General features: G+C 38.3%; 1 protein-coding gene across 1 annotated transcript in view; it reads left to right on the plus strand.

Moving 5' to 3' along the window:
• The window catches only part of plch1 (phospholipase C, eta 1), a 108,892-nt gene extending 96,394 nt beyond the window's left edge, over positions 1–12,498 (plus strand). Inside the window, exons 17-23 of the mRNA XM_067390632.1 lie at positions 738–845; positions 937–1,061; positions 1,146–1,230; positions 1,317–1,463; positions 4,468–4,547; positions 6,641–6,998; positions 8,814–12,498. Coding sequence (XP_067246733.1) covers positions 738–845; positions 937–1,061; positions 1,146–1,230; positions 1,317–1,463; positions 4,468–4,547; positions 6,641–6,998; positions 8,814–10,942 — 3,032 coding nt within the window. The 3' untranslated portion in view covers positions 10,943–12,498. The remainder of the gene's footprint in view (positions 1–737; positions 846–936; positions 1,062–1,145; positions 1,231–1,316; positions 1,464–4,467; positions 4,548–6,640; positions 6,999–8,813) is intronic.
• Positions 12,499–13,189: the final 691 nt, after the last annotated feature.

A 13,189-nucleotide genomic window follows, 5' to 3' on the forward strand; every position in this document is an offset into this window, starting at 1 on the left:
AAAACAGTAATATTGTGAAATATTTTTACAATTTAAAATAGCTGTTTTCTATGTGAATATATGTTAAAATATAATGTATTCCTGTGATCAAAGCTGAATTTTCAGCATCATTACTCACATGATCCTTCAGAAATCATTCTAATATGATGATTTGCTGCTCAAGAAACAAAATATTTTTGTGAAAATTTATATTTTTTCAGCATGCATAGAAGTTTTAAAGAAATAGAACAGTATTTATTTGAAACAAATCTTTTGTAATGTTATAAATGTCTTTACTGTCATTTTTCATGAATCATCCTTGCTGAATAAAAGGAAGAGAATCATAAATTACCCTGTGTGTGTGTGTGTGTGTGTGTGTGTGTGTGTGTGTGTGTGTGTGTGTGTGTGTGTGTGTGTGTGTGTGTGTGTGTGTGTGTGTGTGTGTGTGTGTGTGTGTGTGTGTGTGTGTGTGTGTGTGTGTGTGTGTCATCAAAAGGGTCCAATAAACAAGAGCAAATTAGAACTTGTGGAGCCGCAGCTGAGTTCTGCACCCTGATTGTTTATTGAAGAAAATGTTTACCAGGCCATGATGAAACTTCATAACTTGTTAGCCATCCAGTTTATTTAGCTTTACGCAGCTGAATAAATACATGAAATTACTTCCTAGAATAAAATCATGACTAGATGAAGGAAGGATGGAGAAGTAAGGAAAAACAGAAGTCAGTAATAATACGGCTTGTCTTTTGCTTAACCCACAGTGGCTTTAAACTACCAGACGGAGGGTCGTATGATGCAGTTGAACAGAGCCAAGTTCATGGTGAATGGAGGCAGTGGTTATGTGCTCAAACCCGGCCCCATGTGTAAAGGTACACAAATGCATTCAAAGTACTATTAAATCACAATATAGGATGACTATGCTGTATCACTATAGTTAAGAGTCTTGAAAATGTGTACCAGGCGCCTTTAACCCACTGAATGATGATCCGCTCCCTGCAAATCCTAAGAAACAGCTGGTGATAAAAATCATTAGTGGACAGCAGCTGCCCAAACCTCCGGATTCAATGCTGGGAGACCGTGGCGAGGTAAGCAGGTGCCTCCTAACTGGACATTTCCTATGTACTATTAGTGCAATTAATATATCTGATGCTTGTGGACTTCATTCACAGATCATTGATCCTTTCGTTGAGGTGGAGATTATTGGTCTTCCGGCTGATTGCTGTAAAGAACAGACCAGGGTTGTGGATGATAATGGTATGGCTTCATGTGAGCTTATTTGAACAGAAGGAAGGTTAGGAGGTGTTGACCTTTGTTAACTTTTGGTGTGATTGGTAATGCAGGATTCAACCCTGTGTGGGAAGAGACTCTGTCCTTTACACTTCACATGCCTGAGGTGGCTCTTGTGCGCTTCCTGGTCTGGGATCACGACCCTATTGGACGAGACTTTGTGGGCCAGAGAACCGTGGCTTTCAGCAGCCTCATGCCAGGTAAAAGATATTCTATATGTGGGTGTTTCTTGGACACCTGTGGACATGTTACAACAAACTGTTACAACAATTTTGACAATTTAACAATTTTGAAACACAATAATGTATTTAAATATACAGTACATGCAAACAAGGGGAATTATGTGTTTTTTTTTCTGAACTGTCATTTTTTTCTGAATCAACAAATAATATTTTACCTTTAAACATCACATGTGTCATTTCATCAAAACATACTCTTCACTGACACTGTTGTCTCCTTAGTAAACAAGTGCACTAACTTTTAAAATAACTAGTGGCTGAATTGTTCGTTGAATTATTGTAAGTTATGTAAATCAATTATATGCATTTTAATGAACTATTTAGTGAATTAATTATGCATAATGCAGTGTTTCCCATTAATTACCTAGACTCTGGCAGCCCGCCATAGTCTAATCTGTCCTGCCACAGCTTCATAATGAGCCGAAAGTATTTTAAAACTTCACATAATAACATAAAATGTCTCTAACGCTGTTTTGCGCCATTGCTTTGGCAAAGTATCTTAACAAACTATAATTGAAAGCGCAATATTATGGAAGCTTATTTCCGCCACTAAATAAAAAAAGGTAAGTGTGACTTTTAATCTCACAATTCTGACTTTATAACTCAATTCTGACTTTATATCACTCAATTCTGACTTTATATCACTTAATTCTGACTTTATAACTCAATTTTGACTTTATAACTCCCAATTCTGACTTTATAACTCAATTCTGACTTTATATCACTTAATTCTGACTTTATAACTCAATTCTGACTTTATAACTCAATTCTGACTTTATATCACTCAATTCTGACTTTATATCACTCAATTCTGACTTTATAACTCAATTCTGACTTTATAACTCAATTCTGACTTTATATCACTCAATTCTGACTTTATATCACTTAATTCTGACTTTATAACTCAATTCTGACTTTATAACTCAATTCTGACTTTATAACTCAATTCTGACTTTATATCACTTAATTCTGACTTTATAACTCAATTCTGACTTTATAACTCAATTCTGACTTTATATCACTCAATTCTGACTTTATATCACTCAATTCTGACTTTATAACTCAATTCTGACTTTATAACTCAATTCTGACTTTATAACTCAATTCTGACTTTATAACTCCCAATTCTGACTTTATATCACTTAATTCTGACTTTATAACTTGCAATTCTGACTTTATAAGTTGCCATTCTGACTTTATATCACTCAATTCTGACTTTATATCACACAATTCTGACTTCATATCACTCAATTCTGACTTTATATCACTTAATTCTGACTTTATAACTCAATTCTGACTTTATGACTCCCAATTCTGACTTTATGACTCCCAATTCTGACTTTATATCACTTAATTCTGACTTTATAACTTGCAATTCTGACTTTATAACTCAATTCTGACTTTATATCACACAATTCTGACTTTATATCACTCAATTCTGACTTTATATCACACAATTCTGACTTTATATCACTCAATTCTGACTTTATATCACTCAATTCTGACTTTATATCACTTAATTCTGACTTTATAACTCAATTCTGACTTTATATTGCGCAATTCTGACTTTATATCACTCAATTCTGACTTTATATCACTTAATTCTGACTTCATATCACTCAATTCCGACTTTATATCACTCAATTCTGACTTTATATCACTCAATTCTGACTTTATAACTCAATTCTGACTTTATATCACTTAATTCTGACTTCATATCACTCAATTCTGACTTTATATCACTTAATTCTGACTTTACATCACTTAATTCTGACTTTATATCACGCAATTCTGACTTTATAACTCAATTCTGACTTTACATCACTTAATTCTGACTTTATATCACACAATTCTGACTTTATAACTCAATTCTGACTTTACATCACTCAATTCTGACTTTATATCACTTAATTCTGACTTTATAACTCAATTCTGACTTTATAACTCAATTATGTCTTTATATCACTCAATTATGTCTTTATATCACTCAATTCTGACTATATCACTCAATTCTGACTTTATATCACTCAATTCTGACTTTATAACTCAATTCTGACTATAATTCGCAATTCTGATTTCATATCACTCAATTATGACTCTATAACTCACAATTGAGTTTATATCTCACAATTCTGATTCGCAAATTCACAATTGTAAGGAAAAAAGTCAGAATTGTGAGTTAAAAAGTTGCAATTACCTTTATTTTTTATTTCATGGTGGAAACAGACATCCATATATGTGTATGGCTATTACTGTCATATGAATAATAATAATAAAATAAAATTCTTATTTTTCTTCTTCTTTTTATTATTAATATTATTTTATTCTAATTGTTTGGCTTCCTAAAACACCAGTGTAAATTTAATTTAGACACTATATCACCACTAAAAAGAGGGTTGAGTCTACTTTAAAGTTTAGGTGCAAGTCAATTCACAAACTTTTTTCTTTGTTCAATGTGCACACTAAACATGGATTGGAGCTCTTAATTATGAACTTGAAAGTAAAAGTGTATGAAACATAAAAGTGCCAGTAGTTTAATAAACAAGCATGTACATAAAGTATGTGTGAACAGCAGTCACATTATCAGCGTATTAAATAACTGATATAAGCAAAAATAAAATCATGAGGAGACTGAGAGAAACTGATGAAGAACTCGGGGTCATTAGTAAATAGCATACAAAGTGTGAGTGATAGCAGCAGCTCTCTGTGTCATGTGATCATGTCGTTAGAGTAATGGAGGCCTGAGGTGCTGCCGATGGACACGACTACTGCTGAAGCTGAACTATCTCTGCCCTCACGTAACAGTCTCGCCAAGGAAAGATGCTTCTGTGCTAAAGTGCCAAAATACTGATAAAATCATGTCTTTCTTCCTGCTTTTTCAATTTTATTTAATCTCTAAACATTCTCACAAATGCCTTTCTTCCATCCCATTTTCAATCATTGCTCCTCTTTCCCACTCCCACAGGATATAGACACGTTTATTTGGAGGGAATGACAGAGGCATCCATTTTTGTCCATATCACAGTGCATGACATCTATGGGAAGGTGAGCTCATGACTGCATAGACAGCTGTACCTAATGAGTTTGATAAAGATCCACAGCCATTTCCAGTGGGCATGTTACCAATTTAAATTCAACACTATTTCGTCATACGTTTAATAATTAGATCAGTTCATTTTGATTAATAAAGTGCCAGGAACTGTGGTGCTTTGATTAAATTAAAAGGTGTGAAAAAGCTCAGCTGGTTATCATAACAATCTGTTATGCAAGCTGTTGTTTCTGTCCATTTCTGCTGCGGTGTAACCAAACATGTGACATTTGGTTCTCATTTCAATCTCAAAACAGAAAAAAAAAAAGGATCTGAAATAGTAAAATATCTCTATTGATCTTTCCCCCATTGACATTTTATTGAATCTTTCTACTTTCCAGTGGAGTCCTTTAGTCCTCAACCCAAGCTATACCATAATGCACTTGCTAGGAGCTAATAAGGTACCCTGGCTATGTAGTGTACTGCATGATAATTGCATGAGCGTCTACTAATGTGTCGATGTAAACACTAAGCTGTTGTAATCGTGCAGTTGTATGAACGCGTCTTTTAAAGTTCATTTTGTCCTCGTTTTTGTAATATTGTTTTGGTCCGTTTTGTCCTTGGTTGTAAAGCTGGATTTGTTGCTTCCTGTAAAATAATTGTTAAATTTTGAAGGCTTGAAAAATGAGAGATGGTTGAATGTTACAAATGAATATGCTGCCATCTGTTGGATTTAGTCAGTAATGCAGTAGTTTGCACAGGAACAAGTTCTGTTTGTCACTGTGGTCTGTGCAAAGATTGTCATTGTGTGATTATGTTGAAGTTGACTGTTTGAAATGAACATGTGACATTGCATGTGTGTATTGTTATTGTTTCTGATTACTATTTGATTTAACTCAGCAAGATTTTGCGTGTGTGTGTGTGTGTTTGGGTGTGTGTGTATGTGTGCGTGTGTTTGGATGCGTGTGTGTATGTGTTTGTGCATGTGTGTGTATTTGTGCGTGTGTTTGCGTGTGTGTTTGTGCATGTGTATGTATGCGTATAAGTGTGTGTGTGTTTGTGCGGTGTGCGTGTGTGTGTGTGTTTCTGTGTTTGCGTGTGCGTATGTGTGCGTGTGTTTGGATGCGTGTGTGTATGTGTTTGTGCATGTGTGTGTATTTGTGCGTGTGTTTGCGTGTGTGTTTGTGCATGTGTATGTATGCGTATAAGTGTGTGTGTGTTTGTGCGGTGTGCGTGTGTTTGCGTGTGTGTGTGTGTTTGCGTGTGCGTATGTGTGCGTGTATTTGGATGCGTGTGTGTATGTGTTTGTGCATGTGTGTGCATATGTGTGTGTGCGTGTGTGTTTGTGCATGTGTATGTATGCGTGTGCGTGAGTGTGTGTGCGTTTGTGCGTGCGTGTGTGTGTTTGTGCAGTGCGTGTGTTTGGATGCATGTGTGTGTGTTTGTGCATGTGTGTGCGTATGTGTGTATGTATGTGTGTGTGTTTGTGCATGAGTGTGTGTGCATGTTTGTGCGTGTGTGTTTGTGCAGTGTGTGTGTGTGTGTTTGCGTGTGTGTGTGTATGTGTGCGTGTGTTTGGATGCATGTGTGTATGTGTTTGTGCATGTGTGCGTATTTGTGCGTGTGTGTGTTTGTGCATGTGTATGTATGCGTGTAAGTGTGTGTGTTTGTGCGGTGTGTGTGTGTTTGCGTGTGTATGTGTGTTTGGACGCGCGTGTGTGTGTGTATGTGTGCGTGTGTTTGTGCATGTGTGTGTATTTTTGCGTGCGTGTGTGTGTGTGAGACTTTCTCTGAGACTGTGTGTGTAAATCTGGTTAATTCCTTAATTTTGCAGAATATATTATTAGTAATTACTACATAATAATTATGGTTATTTTTACTACAAGGGACATTAGGAATCATATGTTACCACCAGTACCACCCGTTGGGTTTAAAAATTAAATTCAAAAATTTTAACCAATGGTTGGTTTTGTCAATATTTGACCCAAACATGGGTTGAAACAACCCAGCATTTTTGAAAGTGTATATACATAACATTTTTTCTGTGTCCTAAAGTGCTCAGATAAATATCATCTGCTGAATTCTCTCCTTATCCCTGTCGGTTTCTCAGGGTCGTCAGCTGCGGGGTTTCAGAGGCTTATTTAATAAAAGTTCCAAGACCTCAGTGGACACAAATATCGGAGTTCCACCTCGTAAACGATCCATAACCGACCATCTCCTTCGGAGGACTGCCAGCGCCCCTGCCAAGGGCCGGAAAAAGACCAAGATGGCATTGGCTGAAGCTGCATATGACAGAAAGCACAGCACTGGAGACTCTCAACCCACTCATGTAGAGAGGAGAGCGGGGAACAGAAAAGCCCTCCAACACCGCCCGGCATCTATGCCCCTGGATAAGATCCTACAAAGTCACCTCAACCTGTCCACCCCAGAAAGGGAGGGGCCTGATCCTGGAGTTGACACAATCATTGGTCAGTTGCTTATATAATTCCCTTGACATCCCATTAGGGACTGTGTCCTAATGAATCAGAATGAAAGCTGTTACACAATGCATGAATTTATATTATTACTCCTACCATTATAGCCATAAGGCGTAATTAGAGTGGATGTCCTTCAGTCAAATCATTAACACTACAGCACCTTTGTGATAAGAAACAGTTTTTCCTTTGCTTCCACAATCCTCTTAGAGAAAAAAATGCACATGTTCAGTATTTATCTATTCTTTAACTTCTACTAATAATTTCATTGTTTATGTAACCTATTCACATGCACTTTATTGTTTCGCAGTCCTTTTGAAGGGATAGTTCACCAAAAATGTAAAATTCTGTCATTGTTTACTCATCCTTATTCCAACCCTGTGCGACTCTCTTTCTTGTGCTATTCAAGATAAAGACATTTTAAAAAATAAATGAAAAGAATTTTAAATTTTTGGGTGAACTATCCCTTTTATGTATTGCATTTAGTTCTTCTACTGGCCTGGGTAGGGTTGCACCAGCCGTTCGTAAGTTCTTTCTTAAAATGGAACGTAAAGTCCACACTAGAAGCTTAGTAACTACTAGCTAGTTTGAAACTAACTCTGTACTTTATTCGGTTGCACCATTTGTTCCTAAAGCAGAATGTAGCTAGTATGTCGTAAGTGTTAAAGTAATGCGTTGTCACATAATATGACATGCACAACATGAAGCACACAGTGGCAGGCTGTTTAGGATGAGTTTGTGTTGAAGAGCCGCTAATGTATCCCCTCCTGTTCAAACCGCCCGCTCTTTGTGGGACTCCAACCCGGGTCCGCCGGCATGGGAGTCAGGTGCTCTAACAAGAAGGCTAAAAACTGCAGACTCTAGCATCAGTCGTTAGAGCGCCTCTTGAGATCAGGGGAGTGAATCCAGCAGTCCTATGTCACCGGAATTTCATTCTCCGCATATAAGCTTAATAAAGCCTGTACCTCATTGTCGGTCCATCGGTAGTATTTTTTAACTTCATTTAGACCCTGGTCTTTGCCGTCAAAACACATTGAGTACCACCCCAAAGTCCCTAGTTTCCTGCGGTGGAAACAGGGCTTTTGAAAAAGTATTACCTCATGAGCAGGGACTATCTGAGGGGGATGTTTTTACCCAGAACTTCATTTAAACCCTGGTCTTTGCCGTCAAAACACATCGAGTACTACCCCAAAGTCCCTAGTTCCTGAGGAAAGTTCCTGCCATGGAAACGTGGCTATAGAGTTACACTTCAACTGAGTTTAATGGTGCAACGCAAAAATATTTAGTTGTGCATAAGTTGTAGCTTTTACGTCAAAACTAGGCTACGTTGTAACTTGCGTACAGCTGGTGCAACGGCCACTGGTCCCTTTGAAGTATACAGACTTGCAGGCTATTCTTTCTTTTAATACCTTAACTTGCCTTTGTCTTGTTCTTTCTTTACTGTTGTGCTTCTCTATAGTAGAAAACTGAATAGGAAAACCTCTGCAGGTAATCCACAAGCCATACTCAGGTTGACTCACCCAAAACATTCCAGTTTTAAGCCATTGCACCAATGTTTCTGAACAACTTTGGTTTTGTTTCATAAGAAAAACAATTCATCAAAGCTTTTGGGAGAAAAAAAAATCAAATAACTGGATGTTCCCCATGCACATACTCAGTGCCATTATCAAACTTCCTTCTCACCGTCGTACTTGGTGGTACATTCCATTTGTCCTGTGTACAGAGTGGCGTGTTACGGTCTGTGAGGATATTTTGGTTGTTGTTTTTCAAAGTTACTGACAATCATCTCCTGTAAAATGTCTTCCACAGATTCCTTCCTCCATGAGAAACCCAGATCCATCTCAGTGGATCTTCTCTTTGAAATGTCTGCCTTCAAAGAACCTGATGTACAACACATTTCAGACTGTAACACTGAGCCCAAAGATACAAAAGAAATTCCTTACCTGGTCATTGTGGGCAGTAGGGAAAGTCTGAGTAATTCTCACCAAGAACACTCAAGAGGTGGTCTCACCCAGACTGAAGCAGATAAATTATGTTCTTCCAAAGGGCCAACAGACCACCGGTCAGGTCCGTCAGATCAACGTAATGACGGTGGTAGCTTACAGAACGAAGGAAGTCAAAGAGAATTTAGACAGTTGGAAGCTCCTAAAAAGAACATTCTAACTCCCAAGGCAGCCACGTATTCCACGACCTCCTCCTCTTCCTCTTCTTCAGGTACAAAATCGCACCTTCCTAGAATGGATCTGCAAGACCAGAAAAGTCAAGTGTCCCTCCAAGACAGTGCTCTCTCTCGCCTTATTGACGCCGTCTCGTTAGATAACGAGTATGACACTTGTGAGTCCATATCTGCTCTGATTGGCCAATTGGAGCTCACTGCTGAGCAGAGCACCCTACTTCTGTCCAACTCGCAACCCTTGAAATATATCCCATCTGACCTCCCTCATCTCAACAATGAGCTTTCCAGCACTCCACTAAAATCTGTGTGCACAACCATGAGACCTTCTAGTCCTGAAACGACTGAACCTGAAGTCTTTACCATCTTGGATGAGGAAGTGCTTTCTCCTGTATCTACTAACATCTTTTCTCAAAACAACGGCTTAGTTGACTCTCCTGTGGTGAGCCAGGAATCCTTACCCATCAAGATGCCTGGAATTCTAAAGCAAAGCTATTCTAATGGTTCCTTCAGGAACTTTGAATTCGAAGGTTACAGAGAAACCTCAATTAACAGCACAGCCTCGGACCGCTTCTTGCTGTGCCAGGACTCAGGAAGCAGCAGTCTGATGGAGGTGGAGATCAATGTGGACGGTGACCCTTTAGACAACACGCTGACCCCTTCAAGTCCGCTTCGAGATTTCAGAGGCCTCCAAGGCTTATCCCCCTATCACATACCAAGACTTGGACCCTCATACCATCCCTCTCCTGTTCACTCCTACTCCACAAACACATCACCCTTTCACAGACACTACCAGCCTCCACAACAAAATCAGTTCTCTAGCACCTACCTTAATGGCAAATCCCAACCAAGGAAGTTTAACTGTTATAATGACACCAGAACGGATACCACAGAGGCGAGGCCCCAGGAGACAAGACACCAAAACAGCTTGGTCAACCGACACAAAAGCTCCTCAGAATGTCTTGCAAAGACTCAAGTCTGCCATGCTTTGTTAGAGAGGGACTTGTACACACCTGTTTCAGACTACCACATGACTTCAGTTGAATTGCAAGAGCCAACTCCACACAGTCAGGCATTTCCTGCACCTCCTTCTCAGATCCACAACGGACTCTCCCCAGCTTCTTCTTCCAAGTCCAAGAGCCTGGGAGACCTGACCTCCGAGGACATTTCATGCAACTTTCAGAGCAAGTACAAGTCAATCAGCCGAAGTTTTGTCACTCCTGCAATGCAAGACCAAAGAAGACGGATGTGTGGGTTGTCCAGTCGTCCGAAGTCCGCTGATCCCTTAACCGAGCAGCTTCGCAAGCTTGTGACGTTAGAACATGAAGATTATACGCGTCCCCTTCCCTCTTGTTCTCAACCCGCTCCAAAACCTCTTTCAATGCTCCCTCTGGTTTCTGCCGATGATCATGAAGACCCTCCACCATTTCTGTCCAGGCGACTCTCATCCCGCAGTCAAAGTCGTGTACGTCATATAGCCAGTCGTGCACGTGAGAGACAGCAGGAGGCCTCCAAACACCGGGAAGTAGTACTTCGTAATAAGCCAGTCTCCTCCCAAAACCCTCCACCAAATAGGCACTCTACAGGCTCTTATATCGCTGGTTACCTGGACCAGCTGGGACCCGAGGCCCGAGGCTTGCCTGAAGGAGCCTGCACCTCGCTACACTACGGATACGGAGATCGCTACTATAATGACGATTCTGTACTCCCTCCTGACTTCTCCAACCCATCAGAACCTGAGGTCTTCTTCCTGCTTAGGCTTTGACCTTGCATCTTACCTACTGTTTTTGACTGTGCATGTATTTCCTAGTTACAACTGCAACTACATGTAGCAGGACACTTCCAGAACTGTGTACATATACCATATAACACGGTCTCCTACATGTGCTGTATCAAACTAGTTATTTTATATACAGTACCGGTCAAAAGTTTGGAAACATTACTATTTTTTAATATTTTTGAAATAAATATCTTATGCTCATCAAAGCTGCATTTATTTGATTAAAAAATACAGAAAATTGTGAAATATTACTACAATTTAAAATAATGCTTTTCTACTCTAATATAAATTAAAATATAATTTATTCCTGTGATCAAAGCTGAATTTTCAGCACCAATACTCTAGTCTTCAGTGTCACATGATCCTTTAGAAATCATTCTAATATGCTGATTTATTATCAATGTTGGAAACCGTTGTGCTTCCTAATATTTGTAATACTTAATATACTTAATATTGTGATACTTTTTTCAGGATTCTTTGATAAATTTAAAGTTTAAAAAAGAGCATTAATTTAAAATAAAAGATTTTCTGTATCAAATAAATGCGGGCTTGATGAGCATAAGAGACTTCTTTTAAAAACATTAAAAGTAATAATGTTTCCAAACTTTGGCTGGTACTTTACATGTGATCCCTGTCATGCTTGAAAAAATATATTGTTTAAAATGTGTGTCGTCTCAAGGTGAAATAATTGAATTGGAAATTCTTGGAGACATTTTTGTTGTTGTCAGCTGTTTGTTCTTTTTCAACTACGTAGTACAACATGAAGGGGCTTCTCTTTTTATTCAGTCTTCCTGCATATTATGTTATTTGTATGTCTGTGTAGTCTGTACATACTATGTTGGTAAATGTATCCTCAGTCAAAGCACTATGGGTTTTCACTTAAATATTAATTACTGTGACGTTTTTCTTTAGCATGTGAACCGTGAACATTTTCAGCATGACTATGCACAGACCTGTAGATGCTGTGCTCTGATTTTGCACAGAATGATTCTGTTGTATTGAATGCAATACAGCACATTTACCTGCTTGCTCTGACTTGCTTGCTTACTATTAGTCATGAATTTAAAGAAGTTTGAAACTCTTCTTCATATTCTGAAGTTGTATGGTTAAAGTTTTATTTTTATAATTGCTTTGATACAGAGAGCAAAATAACATTTGTTAGATATCTTAATATTTAGTTTTCTTTTTAAAGAGATAAAACTTTCTTTTTTCAATTATTCTGTGCTTAAAGGCATCCAGTCCGTTGTTCTTTTTATTGTTGCTCATCCAAGATGAGTGTAAGCATTTTCCTACCAATGCAATAAAATTATGAAATGTTTGCTATGAGGTAAAATATTTTTTATTGTGTGGTTTCTCTTATCTGCATCTCTAATCTTTGTATCTCCGATTTGTGAGTTTGTCTGGCCATGACACATATTTACCTGGCAAATGCCCATTTCTTTAAGTCTACAAAAAGTTGTCATTGCAGCTTGCTGTATTGCTGCTTACAGTATGATAGTGTCAGTCTCTGAGTAAAAGTAAAAAAAATGTCAGGAAAACTCTGGTGAAAGTTTGTAATTAAAAGTCAGTTTTCTTGCAGGCTTTGTTTTGTCAAGTCTGGAGATTTTAATTAAATTGTGGTACTTAAACTTTTACTCTGGTTGAATAAAAATAAAGCATTCTACTTGACTACAATTATTTTCATCACAAGTACAAAGTACAGAAAAAGCCATAAAAGGATCAATGGGGCGAGCTGGCAAAAAGTTCAAACTAAAGGGTGGAGTTTTGCCTTTTGCTCTTCTTTAAAACAACAGCTTTGGCTAGTGTTTGCTTAGCATAGCGTTCACAGGTAAATTGCAGCGGGAAAATGAAAGAAAGAAAATGTCCTCCTTGCAAATCTACCATTAAACTTCGCGCCCCTCGAGCCAAAACAACAACACGGTGGCGGCTGCCGAAAGGAAGATGAATGGGAGTTGTAGTTTTACATGGAACCATCCCCTCAGAAGCGTCTTATCATTCTTGAACCCTAAAAACTACATTTCCCATGAACACCTCTCGGCACAGGGCTAACGTTCCCTGTGAGTGAATTTTTTTTTAAGTATTTCTGTTTGTGTTGTTGCTGATTATTTTAATTTATCGATTCCGGCGTTTAAATGTACTTTCCCAATAAATCAACTTGATCGTAGAATGAAAAATTGGTTTTTACGCCTTTTTATTTATGCGCCCTCGCCGTTGACGTAACCGGTCATTGCC

Source organism: Chanodichthys erythropterus, chromosome 7 (assembly GCF_024489055.1).
Source record: "Chanodichthys erythropterus isolate Z2021 chromosome 7, ASM2448905v1, whole genome shotgun sequence".
Lineage (NCBI taxonomy): Eukaryota > Metazoa > Chordata > Actinopteri > Cypriniformes > Xenocyprididae > Chanodichthys > Chanodichthys erythropterus.